Below are 24,427 nucleotides of genomic sequence, written 5' to 3' on the forward strand. Positions count from 1 at the left end.
ATCTTCACAGAGTACGCGACAAGTGTGGAGAAGTGCACATGATCCACAGCAGTAGGGCAATGCTGCATAGAGGATTTGGCCTCTCACAGCTGCCGCTCTTGACTCGAGCCTGGGCTTTGCAGGAGCGTCTACTACCACCACGAGTCGTACATTTTGCTTGTGAAGAACTTTTTTGGGAATGCACAGACAAAGGGACCTGCGAATGCGAAACGATCAATTCTCCCCTGTGGTATGGCTTCAGGAGGAGAAGTAGATCTGGATTTCTTTCGATGAACGCATCGGGCGCCCCTATCCCAAGCGAGAAGATCGAGTCAATGGCAAGGGACTGGCGCAACCTCGTGTGCTATTACACGACGCTCCACCTCACTTTCCAAACCGACACTTTGACTGCACTCCAAGGGATCGCTAAGGCCATGCAACTCGTACGGAACTGCTCATACTATGCTGGGTTGTGGGAGGATACTTTAGTGGAGGACCTACTATGGTATTATACGGAACTGGATACATCAAAAGCACCCTTTTATCAACCGCCTAGCTGGTCTTGGGCTTCGCGCAAAAGTGATGGGTTTGTTGCCTGGTATAGGCATCGAGGAAAACGCGTAAGACACGCGCATATTGCGGCTGTCTCCGTCACACCAAAGGGTTTGGATCCGACTGGAGAAGTTCACGCTGGATCTATAATCATATCTGGTAGACGTATAACAGCTCACCTGGGATTCAAGGATGAGAAGCCTTCTCTAGTTGTTCTGAGCAGTATACTACAAGATGATGGCACGAGTCGGAGTTATACTCCTTCAAATTGGTCGTTCGATATCGATATTACGCTTGGCCGAGCGATGGAAGTGGAGCTTCTCGAACTGGCAGTGGACAATTTTGAGCTAAAAAACATCATCACCTTCTTGTGTCTTCGTTCGGTCGAGCACAATGCTGCTAAGAGTGACTATCCTACTGGGGACGACATTCCGACGTTCGAAAGAATTGGTATTGGTCAATTCTACCTCTCCGAAGAAGTTGTTACTTGTTTCGAGTCTCAACCTGGTACCATTAGGCTGGTCTAGTTCTCCTTGCGTCCAGCGTTGGCTGGATATTCGTACGTCGGAATGCTATGGGCCCGCTGTCAAGTGTAAAAAACAATTAATTACTGCATGCAATATCCGGTGTCTCTTACTTGGAGTAACGGGTGGCTTTTGAGTACGTTATAGCAGTGGGGAAGACAGGCCGCAACTCATTGCGGGGAACAACCCCGAATTCCACTCCACCTCCGCTAGCAGCAGACGACAGCACGACGAAACGATTACTCGACTTCGCGATAATCGTACATGTACGGCAAAGCTGAATACGAGAGGTACACCGATATATTATCGCAGGTTTGATGTCAGTTGCAATGTTCGCGGATCCTTCCGATACCGCATGGTGACGGGCCTTTTCTTATCATGCCGTATCTGGTATCTCGGATGAACCCCTCCACTCCTCCATGCCGATCCCTCCGTACAGGCATCGCTGCCGAACCACTCAAACCCCGGACGTATGCCCCGACACGAGGCGAAATAATGGGTATTGGTCAGAAAGAGCAGGGAGTTTATCAGGAGGACCATGCGCGACGTGAGATAGACAGCGGAGAAATGTTACCTTGCACTCGCTACCACCGTGCGACGGCTGGATAAACGGCTGCGTCAGCGCTTGGCCTCAGGCCGCATGTAACTCCACGGAATGGGTGCATTTCTTGCAGATTTTATAATCGGAGAGGCTAGCTTGCGGTGATCGTACTTAAGCTTGTGGACGCAGTTGGTTCGTTCGACGTTGAGTCGCATTGCACCTTCCTTCACGACAGCCTAAGAAGCGCAGCTCGATCGCGTCGCTCCAGGCTAGGACTTGGTCAAGCATCAACAATATCACAACGCTTTCTCGACTCTCGGCCTGTCAGTATGTCGACGAACAAAGATCCCGAACTTGCGAAGGACGGCCTTGAAGTCACAGCATCTCTCTCCTCATCCAAAGATGCCAATGCGCCCGTGCCAGTCGAAGGCACGACCGAACACCTACCCACGTACGAGCACGAGAAGGCCCTAACATGGAAGTTCGACCTCCGGATACTGCCCATGCTGGCAGTCATGTACCTCTTCAACGCGCTCGACAAGGGTAACTTGGGCAACGCAAAGACGGACAACATGGACAAGGACCTCGGCTTTGTTGGAAACCAGTACAACATCATGCTGAGTATCTTCTACGTACCTTACGTTATCTTTGCGCCGCCGATTGGTATGCTGGGAAAGAAGTACGGACCGCATCGCGTGCTGCCGATCATGATGTTTTGTTTCGGTAGCGCAACCCTGCTTGCTTCCAGTGTGCAGAACTGGAGTGGGATGATGGCTTTGAGATGGTTCTTGGGTGAGTACTTGAATTGAGACATCGAAAGGTTACATGACTGACAGTATACAGGTATGGCTGAGTCCGCCTTCTTCCCGCTTGTCATCTACTACTTGACCACCTTCTACCGCCGAGGCGAACTTGCAAGAAGACTGGCCTTGTTTTATGCCGCATCCAACATCGCGAACGCTTTCTCAGGCCTTCTCGCCTTTGGCGTATTCCAAATCGAATCGAAGCTCGACTCGTGGCGCTACCTGTTCATCATTGAGGGAGCGCTTACAGTCTGCTTCTCATTCTTCGCCTACTGGTACCTTCCCAAGAACGCATTCGAAGCCAAGTTCCTCAACGAATCGGAAAAGCAGCTCGCGTTTACCCGTATCCAGATTGACTCCTCATCGGTCGTTGACCAAAAGTTTGATCTGAAGGACGCGCTTGGGATCTTCAAGGAGACCTCGACCTACGGTTTCCTCGCTATTGAGGTCTGCCTGGGTGTACCGCTCCAGTCCGTGTCACTTTTCCTGCCGCAGATTGTGGCGCGACTTGGCTACGACAAGATCAAGACGAACCTCTACACCGTTGCGCCCAACATCGTCGGAGCTGTCGTGCTTCTCATCTTGGCCTTTGCCTCCGACCACACACGTCTCCGCTTCCCCTTCATCGCCCTCGGCTTTCTGCTCACGTTCATCGGCTTCATCATCTACGCCACCATCGACGTGGAGCACTCCCTTACCGTCGCATACTTCGCCTGCTTCATGATGACTTGGGGAACATCCGCACCTTCTGTCCTCCTCTCAACATGGTATAACAACAACGTCGCCGACGAGAACCGACGTGTTACCCTTACTTCCGTTGGTGTGCCGCTGGCGAACTTGATGGGTGTGGTCAGCTCCAATATCTTCAGGCCGCAGGATGCGCCCGAGTACATTCCCGCGCTGGCCACCACTGCGGCTTTTGGCGCGACTGGATGTGTGTGTGCCGCGCTACTAGGTGCTTATATGGTCGTAGACAACAAGAGGAGGAACGCGAAGCAGGGCGTCAACCACACTGCTAGGGATGTGTCGACTGAGAAGCTCAGGGATGGACCTAAGAACCCAGAGTTCAGGTGGTTCTTGTAGGGTGGGCATGAAGTTGAGGCTGCTCAAAAAAAGTGTGTTTCTTTTGGATTGAACACGTCGACTTTGTCATTTTTGCAACAAGCGCGTGCCTTTGGATAGATCTAGATACCCTTTGAATCCATGTTTGCGTCTTCAAAAAGGAACACACGCGAGCCGCGCATTGATCCGATAGCGGGAAAGCTCCTCAAGCACGGGCGTGACCGACACGGTCACGCGTCACCATCATCCAAACCAGTATGAGACAGGTTGAGAGGATCAACGCGGACTCGAACCGGTCTGGAGCCTACATTGACGTTAGGTCAGCTACTATGCATGTTTCCATCTTGATGTAGGCTCCATGGTGTTCAAGTTTTCCTTGAATGAGGTAGATGCAAGAATGAAGGCGAGTTGCAGCACGAGACGCAGCTGCAAGGGTGTTTCCGTCCAGGGATCGTCGAGAACGCGCAGGCGTTAGCGCCATCTCTTATCGCCGAGGCAGCTGCTACATCACCCGTCACATAGCCTCACGCGCCTCACTCGACAGTCATCACGGGTCGCAGCTCAGAGCTGCCTAGTACCTTGCTGTCGCTGCATCTATCTATACTCTGTTCTGCCTTCATCTCTTCTGAGGTTCATCTGGACACTGGACACTTCTTTGTCCATACCCCATCCATCACTTGCGACACCGCGTCCGATAAGCCTCGCTGAGCTCCGGGAGCTCGACTCATCACTACCATGGCGGTCAAAGCTGCAGTGCCATTCCTGGTGGCCATGATGCTGCTGACAGGTGTGTGTAATACACTGTTAACCAAGTACCAAGTATGTGAACCCTCCCACACAGCCGACTCGCTCGAAGTCTGGTACTGACTGCGCGCGACCAGGACATGCAATGCGTCGACAACTGCGACTCTCCCTCGCCGAAATACCGCCAGCACTTCGAACAGCCCGTCCTTCAGACCCTACAGATGTTTGTGGGCGAAATGGGCTGCTGGCTCGTCATCGGCCTATTCACCCTCTACCAGCGGTACGCGAGCGCGAAGGCAGGCTACGAGGCCATCCCGGACAACGACGGCGCTGCTACACCAGGTTCAGATGATAGCGAGACCGGCGCTGTTGCCAACCCGCTGAAGCCTGCGCATCCCGATGATGAGGGCAGGATACCACTCGAGGGACGAAGCATCTTCTTGTTGGCGCTCCCAGCATGCTGCGACATTGCCGGAACAACGCTCATGAACGTTGGTCTGCTGTTTGTCGCAGCCAGTATCTACCAGATGACTAGAGGCGCTCTGGTGCTTTTCGTCGGTCTGTTCAGTGTCTGGTTCCTCAAGCGCCATCTTGGGCTCTACAAGTGGTTCTCGCTCTTTGTTGTCGTTACTGGTGTTGCGGTTGTTGGACTCGCAGGCGCCATCACCAAAGACGACAAAGCATCACCCGGACACCAATCCATTCACGATGATACCACTGGCTCTGTTGGTGCGCAGGCTGCCACTACTCAAGCTGCCATGACCATCATCGGTGTACTGCTCATTGCTGGTGCGCAGATCTTCACCGCGACGCAGTTTGTGCTCGAAGAGAGGATCATGGAGAAGTACGCCATGGAGCCGATCAAGGTTGTCGGCTGGGAAGGTGTATTCGGCTTTTTGGTTACGCTCATTGGCATGATCATCCTACACTTCGCAATTGGAACTGGTTACTTTAACGCGAGAGAGGGATTGTACCAGATGACGCACTACCGCGCTATCGCAGTATCGTCGGTGCTGATTATGATCAGCATTGGGTATGTCTTCCAACCTCCTCCCTCAACTCTATCTCTTACTGACACGCCACAGTGGCTTCAACTTCTTCGGTCTATCCGTGACTCGCACCGTCTCTGCCACTTCACGCTCGACCATCGATACTTGCCGCACCCTTTTCATCTGGATTGTGTCGCTTGGCCTTGGCTGGGAGACCTTCAAGTGGCTCCAGGTTGCAGGTTTCGCTCTGTTGGTGTACGGCACGTTCTTGTTCAACGACCTCATTCGCCCACCGCTAAAGGCGTGTGTTGAGAGGAAGGCTGAGCCTCTGCTACCTGAAGGCCCGATCGAGCACCTTTAGTCTGTGGAGAAGAATGGAAGCAAGGAGGTCGAGGAATACTGTATATATTGTGCATGAGATTGGTGTTGGTTGGCGCAGGGTAAGCTCTGCTACGCGGGCATCGAATATTATCTTTTGCATCAGGCCTACATGAATTACGTGCGTCGACATTCATTAATCGTGAGACCCCAAAAGCGCCTCTTCGTGCGAGGGAGGTATTTGAGGATACTCTTCACTTGACCTGATAATACATGTGAAAGAAAAGATAATGTAGACTGCTAAGGTCTCTGGTTCTGCTGTTCTTGGTAGGGAGGGGCTGTCTGATCATGGTCGGTGATGGAGGTGGTCCGAGCGCCAGTCCACACCACTCGCTTAATATTGTGATTCCCAAGTCCATCAACTACGACTTCAACAACGGCTCGACCTTTCTGAACACCCACGCCCGGAGTTCAGATACGCCCTTCCAAAGTTCGACAAAATGGCCACCACTCAAACCACCATGTGAGTTTATCCGGACGCCTCTATGACGCGCAATCGGGAATGAGTACTGACGGCCTGCAGCTCCAAGAGGAGAAAGTTCGTAGCTGGTACGATATACCCTTCCCACACGCAGTAGACGGAGAATAGAAGGAGACGGCGATCATTGGTGTTGCTGCATGGCAAAGAGCCTGCGAAGCCAGGACGTCGAATTCGAGGATCGCGGGACATTGCGCACACAGAACGGTCGCTAACATGACCCCTACCAGACGGTGTTTTCTACGCCGAGCTGAACGAGTTCTTCCAGCGCGAGCTGGCCGAGGAGGGCTACTCCGGCGTCGAGGTCCGCGTCACCCCCACCGTCACCGACATCATCATCCGCGCCACACACACCCAGGAGGTTCTCGGAGAGCAGGGTCGCCGCATCCGTGAGCTCACCTCGCTCATCCAGAAGCGCTTCAAGTTCCCCGAGAACTCTGTCTCCCTCTACGCCGCCAAGGTCCAGAACCGTGGTCTCTCCGCCGTCGCCCAGTGCGAGTCCCTCCGATACAAGCTTCTCAATGGTTTGGCCGTCCGAAGGGCTTGCTACGGTGTGCTGAGGTTCATCATGGAGTCTGGCGCCAAGGGTTGCGAGGTTGTCGTCTCCGGAAAGCTCAGGGCCGCCCGTGCCAAGAGCATGAAGTTCACCGTACGTACACACACGTTGGACGCATCGCAATGACATACTGACGTTGTCTAGGACGGTTTCATGATCCACTCCGGTCAGCCTGCCAAGGACTTCATCGACCACGCCACCCGCCACGTCCTGCTCCGCCAGGGTGTGCTCGGTATCAAGGTTAAGATCATGCGCGGCTCCGACCCCGAGGGCAAGGCCGGCCCATCCAAGACTCTTCCCGACTCCGTTACCATCATCGAGCCCAAGGAGGAGCAGCCCGTTGTCCAGCCCATGTCGCAAGACTACGGTGCCAAGGCCATCGCTGCTCAGCAAGCCGCGGAGCAGGCCAGGCAGGCCGAGCAGGGCGAGGGCGAGGCCCAGCCAGCTGGTGGTGAGGGCTACTCTGAGGAGCAGTAGGTTGATACTTTGCTGCGGGCGCAATGAGGTTACGAAAAGGCATTTAGCGGAAGGATATGATGCCATGACGAACCCTGACACATCTTCCTTTGCACATTCGGAATGGACTGGGCTGCTTTTTTGACACGGGAGGGAAAGGAGTCTGCACTGCTTTACTGCTATGTACTCAAATGAAACCACCCAAACATCAAAGATGGCTCTGACCATGAGTATGTTCTGATCGACGTCACTGCTGTCTCCACTACATCTTTTGACTTTACGTATTGCCCTCTCATATTGATTCAAAAGTGGGCTGATGTCATAGAACGTGCAGGTGGGGGCTGTCACAATGTCCCACACGTGGTGTCTTTGAACTTGTAACGTACGCAACATTTACAGCTTCGCACCTCATACAAGAAAAAAGCTGAATAAGTCTAGAGCCTACATTAACGTCAGGTCACCTACTTTACATGTTTTTATCTTGGTGTAGGCTCCACAGTGTGTCGCTCATATGCTGCCGAACACAGCCAAGCTACTCATGACCTTACCATCGTCACCAACCATCAGATTCCACCCGCAGCTGCTGCCCAGCCCAGGGTTCGCGATCCAGGCCGGCTCCCAGTAAAACAGCCCAGTACCCTTGCCATTCGGCACAGCAGCCACACGCTTCGCAACCTCTTTCATCCACTGCGTCTGCCCATCCACACTGATTGGGATACTCTTCACATCCGCAGGGAAAGCATTTGACGGGTTTGGGCAGTAACTCGGCCAGTTGGTCTCTACAACCATAACCTCCTTGCCATACTTCTTCGCCATGTTGTTCAAACTGGTACTGAGCGCAGACAGCGTAGCAGCACTGTTGTAAAACGGATAGTAAGACACGCCCTGGACATCGTAGTCTGCAGCCGATAGCCCGCCGCCCGAGCCCAACACGGTGTCGTACCACCACTGCTGCGTATCCCATTTCCAGCCATTGTCCAGATGAATCATGATTTTGGGTTTGGGGCTCATGGACGATTCCTTGATGGCCTTGGATGCGGATTTGAGCAGGGCAGCGACATTCTTCGGTCCATCGGTGCCGGAGAGCTGGCCGATGGGAAATAGGAGTCCGGGTGTGATTTCATTGCCTATACTGACGAGGTTGAGGGCGATGCCGTTGGTAGCGAAGGTGTTGAGTACGTTCTTCGTGTAGTCGTAGACTTGCTTGATGAGGGCTTCGCGGTTCAGCGACTTCCACGCTGCAGGCACGACTTGTTTGCCTGCAGAGGTAGAGGTACGAAGTCAGTATATGTCTCACATGCACTTCATACAGTCAGAACTTACCTGGGTCCGCCCAGTTGTCGCTGTAGTGGAAGTCAAGGTAGATGCCTAGACCGGCTGCTTTGGCGCGCTTCGCGAGTTTGATGTTGTAGTCGAGGTTGTAGTTTCCGTCGGATGGGTTCACCCAGATCCGTTGGCGCACGGTGTTTACGCCGCTGTTCTTGAGGATGGTTTCGAGGGGCTGGACGGTGCCGGCAGCATTTTTGTATTTTTTACCGGCTGCTTCTTCGATCAGAAGGGAGGACCAGTCTACGCCTTTGTAGGGGAGCGCTGCGAGTGCCGTGCTGGCGAGGAGCAGAAGGGACGTGAACCGCATCGTGAGGGAGAGTGATCGATACTGAGATAGATGCCCCTTACCTTTCCAAGGATACAGCAGCTATATACCAGAGAACATCCCGTAACCTGTTACTGATCAACGGCGTTTTAGAAGTACGGACAAACCTCTACATGTGGCAACGCATCCCCTCCTCCAATTTGCACCGTTAGCTGTATGCATCTGAACGTGACACCAGAACACTAAACAAAATGCATGAACAATAGTACTTCCTCCAATAACACCCGGTGCCACTATACAAAGCGCAGTTTCGAAACATATGAACTACCGAAGCGAGCTTTGCCGTGTGGGGAAGTTGGCCGGGGTAATGACATAACCTTGGAAAAGCTCCGGAGGAAATCTAGCCTAGGATGCCGCGGAACACGTGGGAGCGGGCGGAGGAACGAGTTCCGGAACAAGTAGCTTATGAGCGCCTTGCTAGCCTCGTAGTGATGGGAAGAGGTTTTGGGGATGATGTTTTGTCTGGGTGAGTTTGTTCATATTGAAAGTGGCACGATTGTGACAAGGATCCTGGAAGAAGTGCGCAAATGGTCTGTGAGTGAAACAGACCGAAGACGTGCAGGAGAGAAAGCATGGGGGCAGTTGTGGGCATTATTTATACAGCAAACCTGCAGGATATGGTGACAAAGGCGCGATTTCTGCTTTACTGGTCGAAGTTTTTGATCTCAGGCATCATGCCAAGACCCTTTCCTTCCTGTTTTGTGGTGCCTTCGCCTTCGATGACGCCTCCCGCTTTGCGCTCGTTGACGTGCTTGCGGAGCAGGCTGAGAATCTCGCTGCCCTTCCACCTGCTAGGCACAGGCCTGTACGCGGGTTTGAAAGTTCCAACAGTCTGCGCCCACTCGCCCTCTCCAGGTTGTCTCTTGCGCTCGTCCTTCTCGGGCAGCTTTGTCTGTGCCGTCGCGTCCATGCCCTGTGCATTGGGGTTGGACATGGCAGCGCCACCACCCTCAGCTGTCTCGTGAGACGTAGGTGTAGGTTCTTGAGTCGCCCAGTAGTAGATATCCCAGTCGTTCTCGTCGAGGAAGGTGTCGTATTGCTGCATCAGGGAGGGAGACATGGTGCTTAGGTGGGCGTCGGCGAAGGTGCTGAGCAGGAGATCACTTTCTAGGGTTCCCCTCTTGCGGCTCTGATCTGATTGTGCGTTAGCCATGTTTCGTCCTGGTCATCAAATCGTGTATTTCATGGGGAACAGGGAATGGGCAGTGTATGAACGGACATAATAACCTCGCACGCATGGTGTTCGCGTCCTCGCCAGTCCTACGGATAGGTTCGACCTTGAACTTGGCGCCCTCCATCTCGCCAACACCCAGTTCGCTGTTCGCTCCGCTGACGTCCTGATCCTTGCTGCCCTGCGTACCGCCTGTCATGCGCTCGGTGTTCTCGGGCACAGAATCCTTGGGTGTGAATTTGGCGTCGGCGTTGGTGATCAACTCGGGCGGGGCTGCGTCATTGCCGATTGAAGGCATCTCATTGGCAATGGTGGATGTGGTGTTGGTCAGGTGAGGGTTCAGAGGTCTCTCGATCTGGTATTTGCGGTACGTCTCGGAGGTGTCGTTTGTGCGCTTGTTGAGAGCTTCAAACTCATTGCTACGGAGGGTCGAGATGCTGAATGTGCGGCATTGGGTGCGCGGGAGGGAGAAGAGAGCGCGCGACGAGCGAGCAACTAGCCTTGAGGACGCCATGGTGCAGAGAGTCTGTCGTGAGGCTTCAATTGACGTTTGGACAGATCGTAGAAGGTGGTGTTGCCGAGGGTCGTAGAAAACGTCACCGGGCCAAAGCTCGCTCGAGGATTACTAAGACGAAAATGAACCCTGTGATCGCCTCGTGAAGTCTATTACTCCTACACATCGCCCAATAGCATCGGTCATTCAATGCGCAAATCCCGCGACATAACCGATACCATCAAAGGCGACCGCACGTCCGTAAAATTATCGCACCATCACGGGTCATGGACATTCGCAGCAACGGCCTAGCGGTATTGGCCGCGCATCGCATTCACTCCCACGCTAGAACCGCTTTGGATAAACGTCTGCCTCAGTGCCTCCTTGAGTGCCTGCTTAGGTCAGTACGTAGTTGCCAGCACGGGAGCCTAAACAACCGTGCAGCTACGACCGGCCAAATGTATTCGTCAATGTACTCTTCAGTATCACTGCAGTTCTTACGCTCCTCAACCGCCCTTAGTATAAGACTGGTTCCTATTTCGTTGCTTCTTCTCTTCACGAATGACCAGCCCAACTACCAACTCTAATCTCAGGTTCCTGAACAAGAATAAGCAAAACGACGATACTATGGAGCAAGCAGACATCAAAGCTGAGCAGATTCGGTGCTCCAGTCTCGTCACATTACCGGTCGAGGCAATGCCCAAAACTACTACTTCACGCCCCCCTCTCCTCGCTCTACCGGAGGAGATCAAGTTGATGGTACTGTCCGGATACCTACCTTCCAACAAGTTCTTTGTTCGCCCGGATTTCGAGGGAAATCAGCTTCATACCTTCGACTTCACGAAACAAGTCTTGCCACTCTTGGTGGCCATTCCAGAACTGAAGTATCTGGTATACGAGGTGTTATTCAAACAGAACAAGATCCTGATAACGACCTCTCCTCGTGGCGGCATACCATACCCTCCGGGGTGGATGAACGCGCTAATTCCGCGACTGTGCGTGCGCATACACATGACTGAGAAGGGTATACAATTTATACGCCAGCTAGCGATGGGAAAGCTTGGGTTCGAGAAGCTTGTCGATATCGAGATCAGACTTACGGCCGCAAGGATGAAAGTCATCTTGAGAGAACCTACACTCCTAACACGTCGGTCCAGCGAGCCTTCAGTACCGCATGTCGCAGTGGTCTTAAAGAATATGGAGTCTATCGTATTCCCAGTCAAGACCATCACAGTATCTTGCGCATATGCTAATAACGTAGGCTACAGAGATAGCTGGAGAGATTTGTCGGATCGAGAAAGCATACTAGGTGCATTCGCAAATGTACTACTGAGCAAGATCAGCCCAAACGAGGGACGAACGAATGGGGATACGTTGGAGAGGTATAGCTGCTATAGCAACACAAATGGTTCGATGCTGAAAGGTGACGAAGACGCGGTTTGGCCTTATGAGCCGGCCTGCGAGTTGTACAAGTTCACCCACGTGTTACAGATAAGGATGAATTAGGGCGGGCACATCTTTAAACCAGACTGATCGTCGTTGCTACTGAATGAAGCGATTCGTGGAGAGATGCGGGCGACGACACTTCGATGTCATGACTGCAGAGCTATGGAGCATGACACCTGATATAAACTAGCATACATGCAGTTAGAGCTACTGAAAGTCATCACCTGGGCATAGAACAGTTAAACGTCCCCGTGCCACGTGGTTCAGTCACTCTTATTGCGGACGCAATGCATTGGTATAGATTTCATTTAAACTCAGCAGCTGTTCACCCAAGCTAGCGAGTACGTATATTCAGGCAAACAAGATGTTGCCTCAATACTAACTTTGGTACAAGATCCATCTTCGGCTCTCCCATTTACTTGGTTATAAGCTTGACTGAAGTGCGCTTTAAGTTGAACTTATAGCGTGCGCCGGGCCTGAAAAACATGTCTCTTGCTGGCCACGCAGCCACGTATTCCCTGTCTGGTTCAGTTGAGAGTGTGGATCCATGATATCGATACGAAATTACGTTGTTACCCGCCGCTTCAGCTATGGTGATCTTTTGCAGGAGCAGATCCTCCATAGGATCAGAAATCTGAAAATGTGGTACTCCTGGCAGTTTGACAATAAACCAAGCATGCTTGTAGGTAATCTCTAATTTGCATGTGTGGAAAATGATTGGTTCTATGGCTTCGAGGTGTTGTCGCATTTCCTTCACTGCGGGAGTGAAGTCATCTTCGTCGTCCAGGATGTCTAGCATATCATTTCCCTTCGCCGTGCCTCCCAGCATCGGCGAACCGTGGCCATTGATAGTTATGGAGATAGATCGCAGATCTGGGAATCCGAGGTCACCATTGCCCAGCCGACGTAGATAGTCCAGATTCTTGACCGCGAGAACAAGTTCAATTTCAAGATGTCGGACGAACATATTTATCGGGCGCGGTGGATAGGATCGATCCAGCGTTGTGCAAAACTCGGGCATCCATATGATGTTCTGGCCGTAGAAGACTTCGTAAATCAGTCCAGCCATCTCAGGAAGTGCACGCACAAGATTCAGCCAGCAGTCTTTGTAGCAGACAGAATCAACGTGCATATTTGACCTGTATGTTAGACAGGCCCACGGGCTCCCGATCTTTTTTCCACTAGGTAGAGCCAGGCGTAGGATTTGTAACTTGAGCTCATCCGGAAGAGCTAGAAGATAATCGATGGAGCGCTTTGGCTGGATGGACTTTTTGTGTCTATTGATGCCGGGAAGTCTGAAGCGAGAGAAAAGGCGCTTGATGGGGCGTCTGAGCGGAACAGACAGTCTGAGTTCCAGTTTCAGTTCCATGATGCGGGGGGTCGGGTTGATTGAGTCGGCAGTGGTGGGGTAGAGAGGAGTTTTAGGGATTGTTTGTTCGTGATTGGAAATACTGCGGCAGTAAGTGGTGTAACATGAGTGCGGATGTGCAATGACGGCCAAGATCTGGTTCGAGCTTTCACTAGATCATGAAACAAGCCCGCAAGAGCTCTTAAGATCGTGCCTGGGGCAGTGTGTAACCGCCCAGGTCACTGAAAAACTTGCCGCCTCTCGCCATAATGTCAGAAATCTCTTTTCCTAACCAATCTTTCGTTGATGCCGTTCTTGGCTCTTCGATCTCTCTTACCAAGTTGCCTGCAACCTATGAATCAATCAGCACTACTTCTTCGCTACATGTCGAGTCATCGCAACTCACCATCATGCTATGACCCTGTCTTGCAGGATCCACGCTTGTAGACACGATGGCAATAGCGACGTCCTCGGTTGTGTTCGCAGGTAGACCACTCTCTTTCCACTTCTCCGAGTAACCCGAGGTGATGTGCGTAGGGGTAAAGAAGGGTGCAACAACATTGACGCGGACGCCTAGCTGTCGGGCAACGGATTGTGAGGCTCGTGATAAGCCTACTACGCCATGCTTGGAAGAGATGTATGAGACTACTCCAGTCCCGCCAAAGTATCCGGACGTTGAGGCGATAAGTACAATAGAACCTCGTGCACCGTCCGCGTCCGGTGGGTTTGATTTCATGGAGTGCATAGCCATTCGGAGAGCTACATGATGTTAGAGATAGACCAGGAGAGTACTAGTGAGACAATTTAGCTCACTGTTCATGGCGCCCTTGAGATTAATGTCGATGACCCTGCCAGCTTCAGTCGCCTCCATCAATTCCCCATTTTCGTCCACTTCGAAGTCAAAGAAACCCTTACTCTCCATCGTCCCTGCATTCGCAACAACGATATCGATTTGACCGAACGTCTTTTTCGTCTCTCGAAAAAGAGCTTTTATATCGTGCCAACTAGTGACGTTGGTGGGGTGATACCGGGCTCGTGATGGCTCTGTGAGAGATGTGATGAGGGCATTGGCAGCGTCACTGGAGGAAGGAAGATCAGCTATGACAATGTTGCAGCCATGGCCATGGTAGGTACGGGCTGTTTTGGCGCCGATGCCGTTTGCGCCGCCTGTGATGATGACAGTCTTGGGCTTGTTGTTGGGAAGGTGATAGCACGAAGCGCTTGTATTCATGTTTGATCCAAAATGAGTATACCACCCAGTCTGGTTTTCAGGTATTCCAGCCTTATTATCGCGTGTATGCGGGTGCTTTGAGAGAAAAGGCTGCCCCCGGGGAAAGACGCGTTTCTCCGTGGGGCGTGGTGACGGGTGGAGGTTTACCCCGCTTTAGCGCGACGCGCCCCTCCGAAGACGCGTCGCAGTCGCGATCGGTCCTACTTGTCCATCCCGACCATCGGAACACCCAATGACGACAGTCACCAAACATCCCGCAAGGCGCGACATCCTACTTCGACTTCCGCCTTAATAGCACGAACAACACCATGTCGACCAGCACTATCCCGATACCCCGCGACCCAACCGATGACGAAGCTCTTGCCCTGTTCAAGGCCATAGAGGAGAAGTTCCCATCGCAGTCACTTGGAGATGACAAGTGGTATGTTCTTCTGGTATGGTATGTCTTATATACACAGATGAGAGCATTGACTAAGCCATTATAGCTCGCGGCGATGGTAGGCGGCGGGCAGCCGGGCTTCGCGCCTCTGCTCTACAAGGAGCTCATCAAGCGACCCGAATGCCAAACACCCGAACAGCGTCAGGCGTTGATGCGGAGGATACGAGAGACACTGTTCAAGCTCATCGTCATCGTGGGCGTGTGCAAGCCGCTGGAAGCCATCTTCGATATCGATGCCATTACGAGGCCAGAGGACAAGGATTATACATTCTCCCGGTATAGAGTCACGCGTCGTCAGCAGGCGATTGCGAAAACTGACAACAAGCAGAGAGGGATGGCAGTGTGACGAAGCGAACTCAAAACGTGGTGCAGCATGGCAAGGTCGCTTATACCAACACAACCAGGAGGGCATCGACAACGTTTTGGCATCACAAAAGGATTTCGGCATGTAGTCCCTGGCCGCTTTCTGATACTGGGCTAATGCAGTATAGATTGGACGAGCAAGCAAATCACCTACGGCCTCTATCTATCCGATCACAGCATCCTCAACGACGTCGAGACCGAGCTCACCGTACTCAGCGGCATCATGATACAAAATCTGCCGAGAGAGACAGCCTGGCATTTGCGCGGGACAAGGCGCATCGGTGTCAGTAAGGAGGACGTGGAGACAATTCAGCAATGCGTAAGACAGCAGTCAACCTCCGTCTCGTAATGTGCACTAACCAGGCATAGATCGAGCTTGTCGCCAGCTTCTGTGGTTTGCGGTTACATAGGGTGCCAAGGGTCGCTGACATTGAGCATGAAGTCTGAGCGGATTGGTCGCAGTCATTCCGCAGAGCATATGCCCTGCTGACATACAGGAGCAAACTTCTAGCTATGGTATAAGATATGCTCATTGACCTTGAGTCACAACCAGATCCAAAGTTGTCATATGCCGACAACGACCCAGCAAGATCAAGACGAAATCACAACAGCAACAGTGTCTCCATCGCTCAGGCAATGGACACACCTTCCCGAGGAGCTGAAATTTTATGTCTTATGCTTTATCGTTGGTGACATTCCTGAAAGCCCCGTGCCAGACAGTAACTATACAGTCATCTTCCGCAAACATATGGAACCTATCTATGAGGTGCGGAACAAGGAACTGTACCGGCTGGCCCGGACCGCTTACTACAACAACAATGTCTTCGAAATCTGTATCGAGGAGAAACCGTCTCATTCGTCTCAACGAGTCACCTTTCGTTACCCTCCTGCAGAAATAGCAAGCATGATTCGGCACTTACGCGTTACCGTTAAGGCTTACACCATGGATGTTTCACGACTGGAACATATACTACTGTGCAATTCGCAACCTTTGGCCTTTATGCTTCAGGCAACACGTCCCTTATTGGACTCGAACGCACTGGGCCTGCCTTCACCAATCGTGAGACCGATATGGCTCATGACGGCACCCCACGACAATACCTGGCAACGTGGATTTACGAACCTGCATACTCTGAAGCTCAGCTTCCATTTCTTTGATGAGAACAATCTAACAGAAGGCTATGAAGACTGTTGTATGCCGTCTGAATTGATAGAGGAAACGAGAGTATGCTTAGCTGACACAAAGACGTTGTTCAAGGCAAAGGAGGTGGAACTTGACTTGACGCTAGAATACCATGATGACATTGCGAGTGCCTATTGCGATAAGCACGCCGATATCATTGAACAATGGAAGCTGCTGGCAACGACAACGAAGACGCATGAGGTCTTAAGTAGCCACATGTGCTGAGCAGAAGGTAACATTGTTATCTTAGGAGACATAGCTGGCGCTTCAAGAGTGATAAGTAGCATGCTAATCGCTCTGGTTCGTACTAAGTCCAAGTCTGGATTGATACGAACAGGCAAAAAGAGAGGTGTACGAAGTCTACGATCACACTCATCCCGCTCTGACACCGCTTTTCTTATCAATGGTGCTTTTATCTTACGAGCTGAGCATGTGGAGCAAACGCAGAGGTTGCTGCCTAAGTACTGGTCACCGCAGCTTTTTGCTCTCACCTGTCGCGCGCGCGTTAATGACGCACGCACTAGTTGGCACGTCAACAACTCACATCGCCAGCTCCTTCTCTCTCTGCTACAACACACCAGAAGCCGAACCTCACGGCTAACTCATCTGTTTAACTCCCTCTTCCAAAGCTAACAATGACTCAGAACATACCCTCCGGCGGCACTCGCGTCGGCTTCGACGCCCTTCCCGATGAGCTCAAGGTCCAAATCCTCACGTACGCCCTCAGCACCAACAAGTTCATCATGGCAAGGAACCACAAGGCCATCGAGGAAGGTTTGAACCTACCAACTTTGCTACTCGTCAACAAGCGCATGCATGCCCTTGCCGCACAAGTGTACTACAGTGGCAACACCTTTGTCGTTCGGCGCTCTGGCGTGTCTTGGGGGCACGTTACCCCGGGCGCTGACGACAAGTGGCGTTTCCCTCCGTTTGTGTTCGGTAGTCACGTTCGCAAACTAGTGATACAGCTGGAGTTGTACCGTCGCATTGACAACGCGACACAGTGCCTGGAGCCGTCGTTTGAGAACGATTGGCTGGTGCTTCTCCGTCCCCGTTCTGTCCACAAAGCTGCTACTCCCAACGCGCCACAGCAGGCAGGAGGGCAGGATTGGCAGACTCGATTCCCCAAGCTCACCGAATTGACGGTGCGACTGAGCACTTCTCTGCACTTGCATTTACAAATCAACAGTGACAGCGATGAGTACCGACGAGCACTACTTGATCTGCCAAACAAAGCAACTGTTGTGCTGCAGCCAAAGTTTTTGAAGCTCGAGAATGAATCAAGCGCGGAGATCAGGTCCAGTGACCCGATGCATGGCGCCATTCACAAGATGGTCAAGCTCAGAATTTAACCTGAATACCAGAAGAAAGGTGGTGGAGGTATGAAGAACTTGGAATGGTTTGTGTTTCAGCAGATTGGTGGCGTGGGTCAACAATAAGAGCGGCCATATAGACATTGCTATTCGGTTCCTGGAAAGGATTGCTGGCTGGTTTTGCTGGACAGGAGGATACTAGCGTAGCGTGCAAGGAGATCCGCCAGGAAAGCGGAAGCTTCGAATATGGATTGTGTTCTGTCGAGATCGTTCTGCACAAGCTAATGTCCATTGTCAATATCACGAGCAGTCAATTCCAGTACCAGTTCTTACCCCCAGGCCAAAGGTGATGATAGATCATGCTGTCGCACCGTATCTAGTGACATCGTACTTTAGTCCTTCGCTAACGAAATCTGTGAGCTCGAATACGGCGATGAGTACCGTCTCGGCCCGTTGTTTGATGACGGCCTTGTATCCTCCAGTTTTGGCAAACCATACTCTCTTTTCGCACTCAACGTACCGGTCGCGAGTGACATCTTTGACTTCCTGCACGAACTGAACTGGAGACCATGGCTCGGTCTCACCTCCGGTAGGCGGACTGAGGAGTACTAGTGACTGCTCATTGCTTAGTCCAGAGCGCTCAAGGGCCAGCAGCCAAAGATCTGGTTTCTCAATGCGTGGTCCTTGACATTGTGGTCATATTATGGTCGTCGGATGCGATAGATTCTGAACCGGCTGGTCGAAAGTATAGGGTAACAGGCTCTGTGATATCGCTCGAGGCTCGGGTTTGGTTGTAAGAGGGATCAATGATTCAGACTCCGAACGAGAGGAGCTGGTAGCAGACCGCTTCTGCCCGCTGTCGACGTGTCCGGAACTTTTGTTTCTTGCAAACAATCTTCTGCCGATAGAATGCTTCATGACGTCTGCATCGACGGGACATCCAAGTGAAGTGCAGAGGAAAGTACCCGGTCTTGCGGACTGAACGAGATCTGGCAAGCGTGACTAGATGGAATGCATCCATGTCGTCGGCCCTCACGTCGGCTGCTGCAGAGCAGATTCGTCCATCTAAACCCGAACCAGTCGTTCCACTCGAAGTGCCACGCCGCAATATAGTCGTTATCGTTGGCGTCGCACAAGAGCGGGGGAGGTGCAGTGCACCAATGCGACTGCACATCGTTTGCGACACTGCATCGCGATAGCAGAAGGCGCGTGCAGTGGCGTATTGCGCGAGGCTGGTGGTTCTTGCCAGGCTTTTGTAACGCTCGTGGAGATGAGTCGATCGTCGTCATCCATGGATGTTCCCGGGGTTGTTGCGTGCGTCATGGTGCCGAGAGGGAAGGAGGTACCCGGCCGGCACACGATATCTGCGATACAGATCAGTAAACAAAAGACGTTGACGTACCTGTGCATCACCAACGTATTTGCTCAACGCAATCGACAACGTGAAAAGAGGTGGTATTCCAAGTGGCTATTCTTGCCTAACAATTCTCATACATGATCAAGGAAAGCCGTCTTTGATGCCCGTCCCACCCAAGTCTAATATAATGATGTAACATGCTTGAAAAATCGCTGTACAAAGACATGACGATAAGACATGGGACGCCTGTAGACGCCGACAGAAAAGTACTGCCATGAAATAGCAGCGGCATATATGGTGGTTATATAAAGATCGTGCGGTAGATGGCGCAAGATTGGTGAAATAAAATGCAATGCGCGAGCGCGAGGTGAGGGTCAAAGGCCGTTGCGAAGTTCAGAGTCGTCCTACCACCCTTCATCTTTCTGGTTCTTGCCCTGTCCTTTCTTGGCCGCTGCCTTCTCTTCTTCGGTCATCTCGATGAGCTCCGCGCCTTCGAGCTTGAAGCCCTTTGCGTCGACAATGTGCTCGCTCGCTGAGCCCAGGTACGCCTCGTGTAGTCGTGGTAGGAAGTACTGCATGACGCTGTCCGCCAGGTTCTTGGCCACCAGGCCCTTGTCAACCCAGAAATGTCGTACAAAGACGCCCTTGCAACCGCCTCGGTTCGCAGCCTCGGGTGCACCGTTGGCTTCGACGCAGGGGAGAACGCGAATGTCGTCCGGTCGGTCGTAGTCGTAGCGCAGGTAGTTTCCGAAAGCAGCTTGTTCGTGTGCCCAGTCGGTCTTCCAGTGCGCGCAGCCCTTGTACTTGGTCTCAGAAGGGCATTCCGCCCAGGCCTTGTACATCTCTTGTGTCCTCTTGCTCTGTCGTGCGATCACGAAACCAGTGTTCAAGTATCGATTGCCCTTCGCATCGTAGTTTTGCGGTTCGTTCGGGTCAATGGACATCATCGCAAGGGTATCGTCGGTCATGTTCCAGTAGTTGAGCAGCCATTCGAGAGGTAGATGTGGGTAGTGGAACATGACATCGGAGTCCATGAAGACGATGTACTCGTGGGTCTTGAGCGCCTCCTTCATCATGGGAACCTTGACCCAGGTGCCCCACCGGTCGGCGTAATCGGGTGCGCGGATGAACTTGTAATCGTAGCCGTGTATTTGCGCTATCAGATGTTAGCCGAGTCACTCGTCGTCCACTCCACGTGCCGAGCAGCCCTGGATGTCTCTCGTATGGTCGACAACGTACCAAACATGTAATGCCCGAGCATGCCCGCACTCAACGAGCGCATGCCCTTCCACTTCAATTGCGGGTCCATGAGCTGGCCCTTTTCCGTCAACGGCCGACTGTCGATATCCAATATGAGCACCTTCTTGCCCAACTTGCTCTTGAACTTCGGTTCCCCTGCTAGTCTGTATATATCTCCGTCCTCGTCGGTAAAGTTGGCAGCATCGATCGGATGTAATATCGGGCCGTAGAGTGCTTTTATTATCGTCGCCATGGAGATGTCGTCTTTGGGGAGGGAAATGTTTTGGGTATGCGGGAATCTGCGCCTCGTCAGTTGTTGCTAGAACTCAAGAATCGCGACACGTACTGTGCACGAAGACTGCTCGGCACGTATGAAGGAGAGCTGAAGTAAAGCAGAGCCAATGCCATGGGTATTATGGCAATCAACAGCACACGCCGCCATCTCCCCTGTGGTCCCATGTTGGCCAGCGATTGGTATGAGTAGTCGGCCATCGTCGCGGCTCGTCCTCTGGGGTTCAGAGGCCTAGAATGCGATCCAGTTCGCCTGCGCGTGGGAGTCGAGTATCACGCCCTCGTTCTTTTGCATCCAGATCCAGTTGGTCCAGTCCAATCCAATAATTTCGCAAAGATGCCGAATCTGAACAATGGAGGGTGCGTCGCGTAGTGGACACCACGGAAAGACGGTGGTGTGCGCAAAAAATGGCAATGTACGCGGATACCGGAGAAGCGCTGCGCCGGGAGCCAAAAAGGAGTGGTAAGAAAGGCAGGATGACAAGCAAAGTGTCCCTCTGCCTCAAAGGAGGCGGCCGACACGCCCCCAGTTTAGTGGCAGTTGTGTCAGTCGGTAGATCCTTGCTTCCATCCCTAAGCAATGCAGGGGCCACTACCGTCTGATTGGGCTTAGCTGCCGCGCCGGGAGAGGGCTGGAAGGCTGAAACGCCGAGATCTGGGATGCGCGCCCTGTGGCTGTGCTATGCTCCCCGTTAACGCGTGTGGGACTGCGATGAGGGTATTCGAGATGCAAACATGGGCATGTTATGTATTCACAACCTGGTTCTTGTGCGCAATGTGTCTTGCACTGGGTTAGACCAACGAGCCGGTGCCGCATGCGCCTTTACGATAGTCAGCTTAGTAGCCACTTTGTACACGCAAGCCTCTCGTACTCGGCTGTAGATGGCAGGATCGACACGGGTGCGGCGGTGCTGAAACATCACCATCAGTCGGAGCATAAGACGCGACCATCCTAGAAACCGCAAGCAAGGCTCATCGTGTCTTCCTTCGTCTCGACCTTCTCGCAATTGACTTTTGCTGAAACGCAGACTTGGTCGTACGTTGAGTGCCCAAATGCGACGACGACGGCTGACAAAAGCCTGGCTCGAGTATCTGTGGTACCGTGTTACGTCTGGCAGCGTGACGCAGGGTCTCACGCGAACTCGTTATGAACATAATCGTGTTGGCTGTATACCTACGGACTACACTGACGTTGCAGCAGCAATCTGTAGAGTTTCGCGAGCGTGTCCATACTACACGTCTGGAGCTAGGCGTCCAACAAGCGCAATAGCTCGTAGTCCTTTGCAATACCAGGACTGCTTCTCGCACAACTCTCGATCAAGGTCATCATGATACCTACCCACTCGCGCCATCCTTCCGGCAGCGTTTCTCGTAATCTTGGGTCTGGCGACTGCGCTACGGCGTGAAACAATAGCACCTGTCCAAAGCACTGACAACACCACCCAAACTTGATTGGTAGAGCCGACAACATTTGCGTGCAAAGACCCATGGTAGTTGGCCAGTACATGCCACCGCGCAGACCCTCGCGCACCTCGTTGTACTCTGCATCACTGGTGAACGCTGGTGCATGCAGCGCTTTGTAGAGGAACGGACGGCCAATGTGGAACTTTGCGACGAGGTAGCGGCTTCGCAGCATGGCCTTCGCGATGACGTGTGCAGGGCTGGGTGAGTCACTGGCGTTGTCGGTGTCGGAGAACTGAAGCGACGGTGGGAGGTTTGCGCGCCACTGCTCTAGTTGGTGATGCATTTCTGCTGTCAAACTGGCGCTGGGGTAACCGTCTTTCTCCGCAAAGGTATACAGGCTCTGCTTTACGCGTGTCAGGATGATGCGATGGGCCGCTTGAGCGAGAAAGTGGAAGTTGAAGAAAGAGTCCTCTTCATCGGTAAGCAGTCCCGATATGGACGTCTTTGGCCGTGGGCATCGGGTAAACTTCGGTAGAGGCGTATCTGGCTCGTAGTCTAATAGGCCGCTATGCGGAAGTAGGTCCAGTTCCTGTGTGATGACTGTTTCGTACATCAAAGTACACCAAAACAGTCGTGATAACATATCGCCCTCCCATGTGTCATAGTCAATCGCTCCCGTGCGGGTGAGAATGCTAGCGCAACAGAGGGCCGCCCTGTTCACGGTGGTCCAAGAATCGAGAGGCCGGAGAATCTGAGCATAATACAGGGTCGAAAGCATGTAAAATTGACCTGCTTGAACATCGTTATCGCACATGAGGAAGCCGAAGCGATGCCTTGCTTCATTGAAGAATTTGAGCCCCGGTGGATCATCTGCAACGAGTTCGTACCAATCCGGGTGCACGAAGCCACGTCTGGCTGGAGAGTGGCGCAAGGGAAGAGCAAAGTCGCCTTCCTCGTGAGCCTTGACAGCTAAGCAACCTAAGGCAAGCACGTTGAGTACCAGCGCAGACTCCACGTCGTACCCGAACTCGTTCTCCATAGCTGTGCCTAGTGTGCTTGAGAAGAAATGATACTTGTCAAGGATCGGCGTGTTACGGTGGAAGACGGCAAAATAGGCATCTGCAAGGCCTTTGACTGCCGATTGCGGGAGGCTCATCAGCCAGCTCTCAGGGACAGTGCCGTAGGGACGATCGATATGTATCGGCAGCTGCGCTCGCCGGTTCTCAATATCGACTATGTAGTCCTCTGGAAGCTCTGCTCGGACAGTGACGAAACCGCTAGGAAGTATTTGCTGTATGGCCGGCCAGAGCGCGACACGATGCTGGCTGAAGGAAAGATTTACTGCGCCTTGAACTTCCATCACTGGGAAAGGACTTTTGGCGGGAGATCCCACGACTTGTGGCGACATTGCTAAGTCGTGTATGCTTAGCCTGCCATTATGGGAGTGGTGAGAGGGCATCGCTGAGGCGTGATATGCTGGACTCGGTTGTGAGAAGATGGTGTGGGGTGACTGATGGTCGTTGATAGGCCCTGCCGGCGAAAGTGGTAATGTAGACGACGGCTTTGGTGTATTGATCGCTGTTGTCAGGTCTTCGATCTTTGCTTCCAGTCTTCGGATAGCATTGATTGCCAAAGTCAATGACTGGTCTTTCTTCGTACTGCGTGGTGCCTGATACGTGCACTCCAAGTTCATGTTCCTACAGTAGCCGCATCTTGGCCGATCTTCATCACAGCGCGTCTTCCTCGATCTGCAGATGTCGCAAGCCTTCTCTAGTCAGCAGAGCAGTGCATGTCATTTCTTGACCACATACCAAGGTCGCCATGAACGATCGCGGCTTCTTCAGCGACGAGCCATCCCCGTCCTCGTGGCTTCCGCTACGCTCCCCATCGTAGGACGTCTGCCGCTCTGGAGGTTCTGCTTGCGAGGAGGATATGTTGGCATGAGACCTCTTGGTCATAGCATATCACGATGTATTGTCGATTTCGCGCATGGGAAGCGGTGTGTAATTGCCAAGGTTGTAGGAGATGACTGGGAGCGATCATGGCCGGCGACGGAGATGACCATGCTAGCGTGCACAGACCAAGGCGGAAGTTCAATCTTGCCCAGCTGCCTACGGCCTCCATCTTTCCTACACCAACACCTTGCCTCATTGCCTTGCTATTGACCTGTGACATTTGCACTCATTGACGTCAACTAATACATCTACAGGTATCTCCCACGGTACTGCGACACGACAGTACGAACAAGCTCGTTCTCGACGCGTCGCGATCTGATACCGAAACTTACCCTAAGGTTATGCGCTCTACGGGCGATGTAGCAGTGTATATCCTGGGGTACGTTCGAGGTACGGTTCCCAGACCACGAGCTTGTTCGTATGCGTACCATGCGCCCATGCACCCATTCGTCCTGGACCTCGACTTTCGCGTCCGCTG

The 24,427-nt window shown here is 52.6% G+C and overlaps 12 protein-coding genes across 12 annotated transcripts; 6 read left to right on the forward strand and 6 right to left on the reverse strand.

Moving 5' to 3' along the window:
- Positions 1-1,925: 1,925 nt before the first annotated feature.
- On the forward strand, positions 1,926-3,482 carry J4E85_002992 (uncharacterized protein; the record flags this gene model as incomplete). The annotated part of the gene is made up of 2 exons (XM_051467265.1): positions 1,926-2,388; positions 2,440-3,482. 2 exons carry the CDS (start codon positions 1,926-1,928, stop codon positions 3,480-3,482), a joined length of 1,506 nt encoding a protein of 501 aa, XP_051328424.1.
- A 714-nt stretch (positions 3,483-4,196) lies between these two features.
- J4E85_002993 (uncharacterized protein) lies at positions 4,197-5,555 on the forward strand (the record flags this gene model as incomplete). The annotated part of the gene is made up of 3 exons (XM_051467266.1): positions 4,197-4,280; positions 4,343-5,238; positions 5,291-5,555. The coding sequence occupies 3 exons, from the start codon at positions 4,197-4,199 to the stop codon at positions 5,553-5,555; spliced, it is 1,245 nt and encodes a 414-aa protein (XP_051328425.1).
- A 457-nt stretch (positions 5,556-6,012) lies between these two features.
- RPS3 (40S ribosomal protein S3) lies at positions 6,013-7,083 on the forward strand (the record flags this gene model as incomplete). The annotated part of the gene is made up of 4 exons (XM_051467267.1): positions 6,013-6,035; positions 6,096-6,121; positions 6,281-6,699; positions 6,751-7,083. 4 exons carry the CDS (start codon positions 6,013-6,015, stop codon positions 7,081-7,083), a joined length of 801 nt encoding a protein of 266 aa, XP_051328426.1.
- A 486-nt stretch (positions 7,084-7,569) lies between these two features.
- J4E85_002995 (uncharacterized protein) lies at positions 7,570-8,698 on the reverse strand (the record flags this gene model as incomplete). The annotated part of the gene is made up of 2 exons (XM_051467268.1): positions 7,570-8,321; positions 8,386-8,698. 2 exons carry the CDS (start codon positions 8,696-8,698, stop codon positions 7,570-7,572), a joined length of 1,065 nt encoding a protein of 354 aa, XP_051328427.1.
- A 661-nt stretch (positions 8,699-9,359) lies between these two features.
- Positions 9,360-10,401, reverse strand: J4E85_002996 (uncharacterized protein; the record flags this gene model as incomplete). The annotated part of the gene is made up of 2 exons (XM_051467269.1): positions 9,360-9,850; positions 9,936-10,401. The coding sequence occupies 2 exons, from the start codon at positions 10,399-10,401 to the stop codon at positions 9,360-9,362; spliced, it is 957 nt and encodes a 318-aa protein (XP_051328428.1).
- A 540-nt stretch (positions 10,402-10,941) lies between these two features.
- Positions 10,942-11,713, forward strand: J4E85_002997 (uncharacterized protein; the record flags this gene model as incomplete). Its single annotated transcript, XM_051467270.1, has 2 exons — positions 10,942-11,637; positions 11,690-11,713. 2 exons carry the CDS (start codon positions 10,942-10,944, stop codon positions 11,711-11,713), a joined length of 720 nt encoding a protein of 239 aa, XP_051328429.1.
- A 528-nt stretch (positions 11,714-12,241) lies between these two features.
- Positions 12,242-13,195, reverse strand: J4E85_002998 (uncharacterized protein; the record flags this gene model as incomplete). The annotated part of the gene is made up of 1 exon (XM_051467271.1): positions 12,242-13,195. The coding sequence occupies one exon, from the start codon at positions 13,193-13,195 to the stop codon at positions 12,242-12,244; it is 954 nt and encodes a 317-aa protein (XP_051328430.1).
- Positions 13,196-13,376: 181 nt separating this feature from the next.
- J4E85_002999 (uncharacterized protein) lies at positions 13,377-14,405 on the reverse strand (the record flags this gene model as incomplete). The annotated part of the gene is made up of 3 exons (XM_051467272.1): positions 13,377-13,526; positions 13,581-13,933; positions 13,988-14,405. 3 exons carry the CDS (start codon positions 14,403-14,405, stop codon positions 13,377-13,379), a joined length of 921 nt encoding a protein of 306 aa, XP_051328431.1.
- A 308-nt stretch (positions 14,406-14,713) lies between these two features.
- Positions 14,714-15,556, forward strand: J4E85_003000 (uncharacterized protein; the record flags this gene model as incomplete). Its single annotated transcript, XM_051467273.1, has 3 exons — positions 14,714-14,839; positions 14,891-15,134; positions 15,336-15,556. 3 exons carry the CDS (start codon positions 14,714-14,716, stop codon positions 15,554-15,556), a joined length of 591 nt encoding a protein of 196 aa, XP_051328432.1.
- Positions 15,557-17,025: 1,469 nt separating this feature from the next.
- On the forward strand, positions 17,026-17,742 carry J4E85_003001 (uncharacterized protein; the record flags this gene model as incomplete). The annotated part of the gene is made up of 1 exon (XM_051467274.1): positions 17,026-17,742. One exon carries the CDS (start codon positions 17,026-17,028, stop codon positions 17,740-17,742), a length of 717 nt encoding a protein of 238 aa, XP_051328433.1.
- A 1,722-nt stretch (positions 17,743-19,464) lies between these two features.
- On the reverse strand, positions 19,465-20,791 carry J4E85_003002 (uncharacterized protein; the record flags this gene model as incomplete). The annotated part of the gene is made up of 3 exons (XM_051467275.1): positions 19,465-20,216; positions 20,300-20,598; positions 20,646-20,791. The coding sequence occupies 3 exons, from the start codon at positions 20,789-20,791 to the stop codon at positions 19,465-19,467; spliced, it is 1,197 nt and encodes a 398-aa protein (XP_051328434.1).
- A 1,045-nt stretch (positions 20,792-21,836) lies between these two features.
- Positions 21,837-23,952, reverse strand: J4E85_003003 (uncharacterized protein; the record flags this gene model as incomplete). The annotated part of the gene is made up of 2 exons (XM_051467276.1): positions 21,837-23,759; positions 23,806-23,952. 2 exons carry the CDS (start codon positions 23,950-23,952, stop codon positions 21,837-21,839), a joined length of 2,070 nt encoding a protein of 689 aa, XP_051328435.1.
- Between the last annotated feature and the right edge of the window lie 475 nt (positions 23,953-24,427).

The sequence above is a fragment of the Alternaria conjuncta genome, assembly GCF_024043145.1.
Source record: "Alternaria conjuncta strain BMP 0040 chromosome Unknown scaffold_4, whole genome shotgun sequence".
NCBI lineage: Eukaryota > Fungi > Ascomycota > Dothideomycetes > Pleosporales > Pleosporaceae > Alternaria > Alternaria conjuncta.